This window comes from Limulus polyphemus, unplaced genomic scaffold (assembly GCF_000517525.1).
Source record: "Limulus polyphemus unplaced genomic scaffold, Limulus_polyphemus-2.1.2 Scaffold4695, whole genome shotgun sequence".
In the NCBI taxonomy this organism is placed as follows: Eukaryota; Metazoa; Arthropoda; class Merostomata; order Xiphosura; family Limulidae; genus Limulus; species Limulus polyphemus.
This window is the reverse complement of record NW_013670305.1, coordinates 8,904-10,907: the sequence shown is the minus strand read 5'-3', so window position 1 is coordinate 10,907 and position 2,004 is coordinate 8,904. Positions and strand designations below refer to the sequence as shown.

Genomic DNA, 2,004 nt, shown 5'->3' with positions numbered 1-2,004 from the left:
TAAGTAAATTTAAAATACACATGTTTAGAATACTTTGTGTTACATTTCTTGGGATACTTGGTGTTAAGTAAATTTAAAGTACACATGTTTAGAATACTTTGTGTTACATTTCTTGGGATACTTGGTGTTAATTAAATTTAAAGTACACATGTTTAGAATACTTTGTGTTACATTTCTTGGGATACCTGGTGTTAATTAAATTTAAAATACATATTTTTGGAATACCTGGTGTTAAATAAGGTTAAATATATTCACATTTCTTGGTGTATTTGGTGTTAAATTTATAAAGCATATGTGTGGAATGCTTGGTGTTAAATAAGATTACAATATACGTAAGTGTGCTGCTCGGTGTTACATAATAACATATACACATTTCTTGTGATGTTTGTGTGGCATTAAGGTTGATATAGTCACATTTCTTGGGATAGTTGGCATTGAGGTTAAAATACACTTTTGAGATATTTCATGTTATATATTATTTTTACAAATATATCTGCTTACGTGTTTTGCTAATACCACTGACTTTATAAGCCGATTTTAAGTTCAAGTTTTCTGTTGACTGTTGGTTTTTAATGTTAGTTCAACAAATATTTGTAAATAAAAAGTCTTCTTTATTGCTTAAGGGCCCGGCATGGCCAGGTGGTTAGGGTGCTCAGCTCACAATCTGCGGGTCGCAGGTTCTCATCCCCGTCACACCAAACATGCTCGCCCCTTCCAGCCGTGGGGGCGATTATAATGTGATGGTTAATCCCACTATTCGTTGCTAAAAGAGTAGCCCAAGAGTTGGTGTGAGTGGTGATGACTAGCTGCCTTCCCTCTAGTCTTACACTGCTAAATTAGGGATGGCTAGCTCGGATAACCCTTGTTTAACTTTGTGCGAAATTCAAAAACAAACAAACAAACTATTGCTTAAGTTTTTCTATACTTGTGTACTTACATACGTTGAATTATCAAATCCAAAACTCGATTGTTTTTAGAGTTTTTTTTTTCTTTTTCTCAAGTTTTTAAACGCTAACTATTTTAACATGTTAAAGTGAAAACTGGAATTGATGCGAGAAGGTTTGTCTCGTGATAAATCAGTATCTCGGAACAATTCCTTCAAGGCTTTATCTTAAATTCCTAATTACTGGTAATAATTTTGTGGTTATCCATAAAACTTTGTTTAATTTTTTTTCTTCTAACAGCCCATATATGGTGTGATGAATATTCTGTTGTGGACAGAAAAAAAACAAAACAAACTAATTTGATTCTTCTTTTTTATTTAAAAGCTCCACAAAAATATTTGTGCTTTGTTTTTAAAAGGAATGTTTTTGACATTAACCTAAGATGAATGTTTTATGTTACAACAGCTCCAGATATTTTTAAAGACTTTAGAAGAAGAAGGGCTAATACTGAAAGAACCGGAACCAATACGTGGAAGACATTATACCGACCTTTAGCCTAAACAAAAATAGTGTGGTTATTTTGTAGAGAAATACACATTCATTAAGATAGTTGTATGTAAATAAATGTATTTCTACTCAAACCTTCTGTCCATTTTTTTTTTAATAGAAGACATTATACCGACCTTTAGCCTAAACAAAAATAGTGTGGTTATTTTGTAGAGAAATACACATTCATTAAGATGTAAATAAATGTATTTCTACTCAAACCTTCTGTCCATTTTTTTTTAATAGAAGACATTATACCGACCTTTAGCCTAAACAAAAATAGTGTGGTTATTTTGTAGAGAAATACACATTCATTAAGATAGTTGTATGTAAATAAATGTATTTCTACTCAAACCTTCTGTCCATTTTTTTTTAATAGAAGGAATTCTCGTTTCAGTATGGGAAGAAAATGAATGATACTTCATTATAACCACATTTATTTTTCTCGGTCATTAACTAACTAGCTCTAATAAAGTATTATTGGTCACAAAATGTTGTTCGGGAGGATTGTCTAATGTTTTGATTATACACATGTTAAGTTCTTCAAAGAATGTGAAGTGTACAGCAGCACATG

At 31.4% G+C, this 2,004-nt stretch overlaps 1 protein-coding gene across 3 annotated transcripts in view; it reads left to right on the top strand.

The window, feature by feature from the left end:
- Positions 1–1,785, top strand: part of LOC106471552 (39S ribosomal protein L18, mitochondrial-like) — a 10,477-nt gene extending 8,692 nt beyond the window's left edge. Inside the window, exons 5-6 of one of the 3 annotated variants that reach the window (XM_022400164.1) lie at positions 1,350–1,422; positions 1,682–1,785. In XM_022400164.1, the coding sequence (XP_022255872.1) occupies positions 1,350–1,422; positions 1,682–1,698 (90 nt within the window). In that variant the 3' untranslated portion in view covers positions 1,699–1,785. Of the gene's footprint in view, positions 1–1,349; positions 1,526–1,556 lie in introns of those variants that run through there. The other 2 variants (XM_022400163.1, XM_013932156.2) reach the window with 2 other exon arrangements.
- The last annotated feature ends 219 nt before the right edge of the window (positions 1,786–2,004 follow it).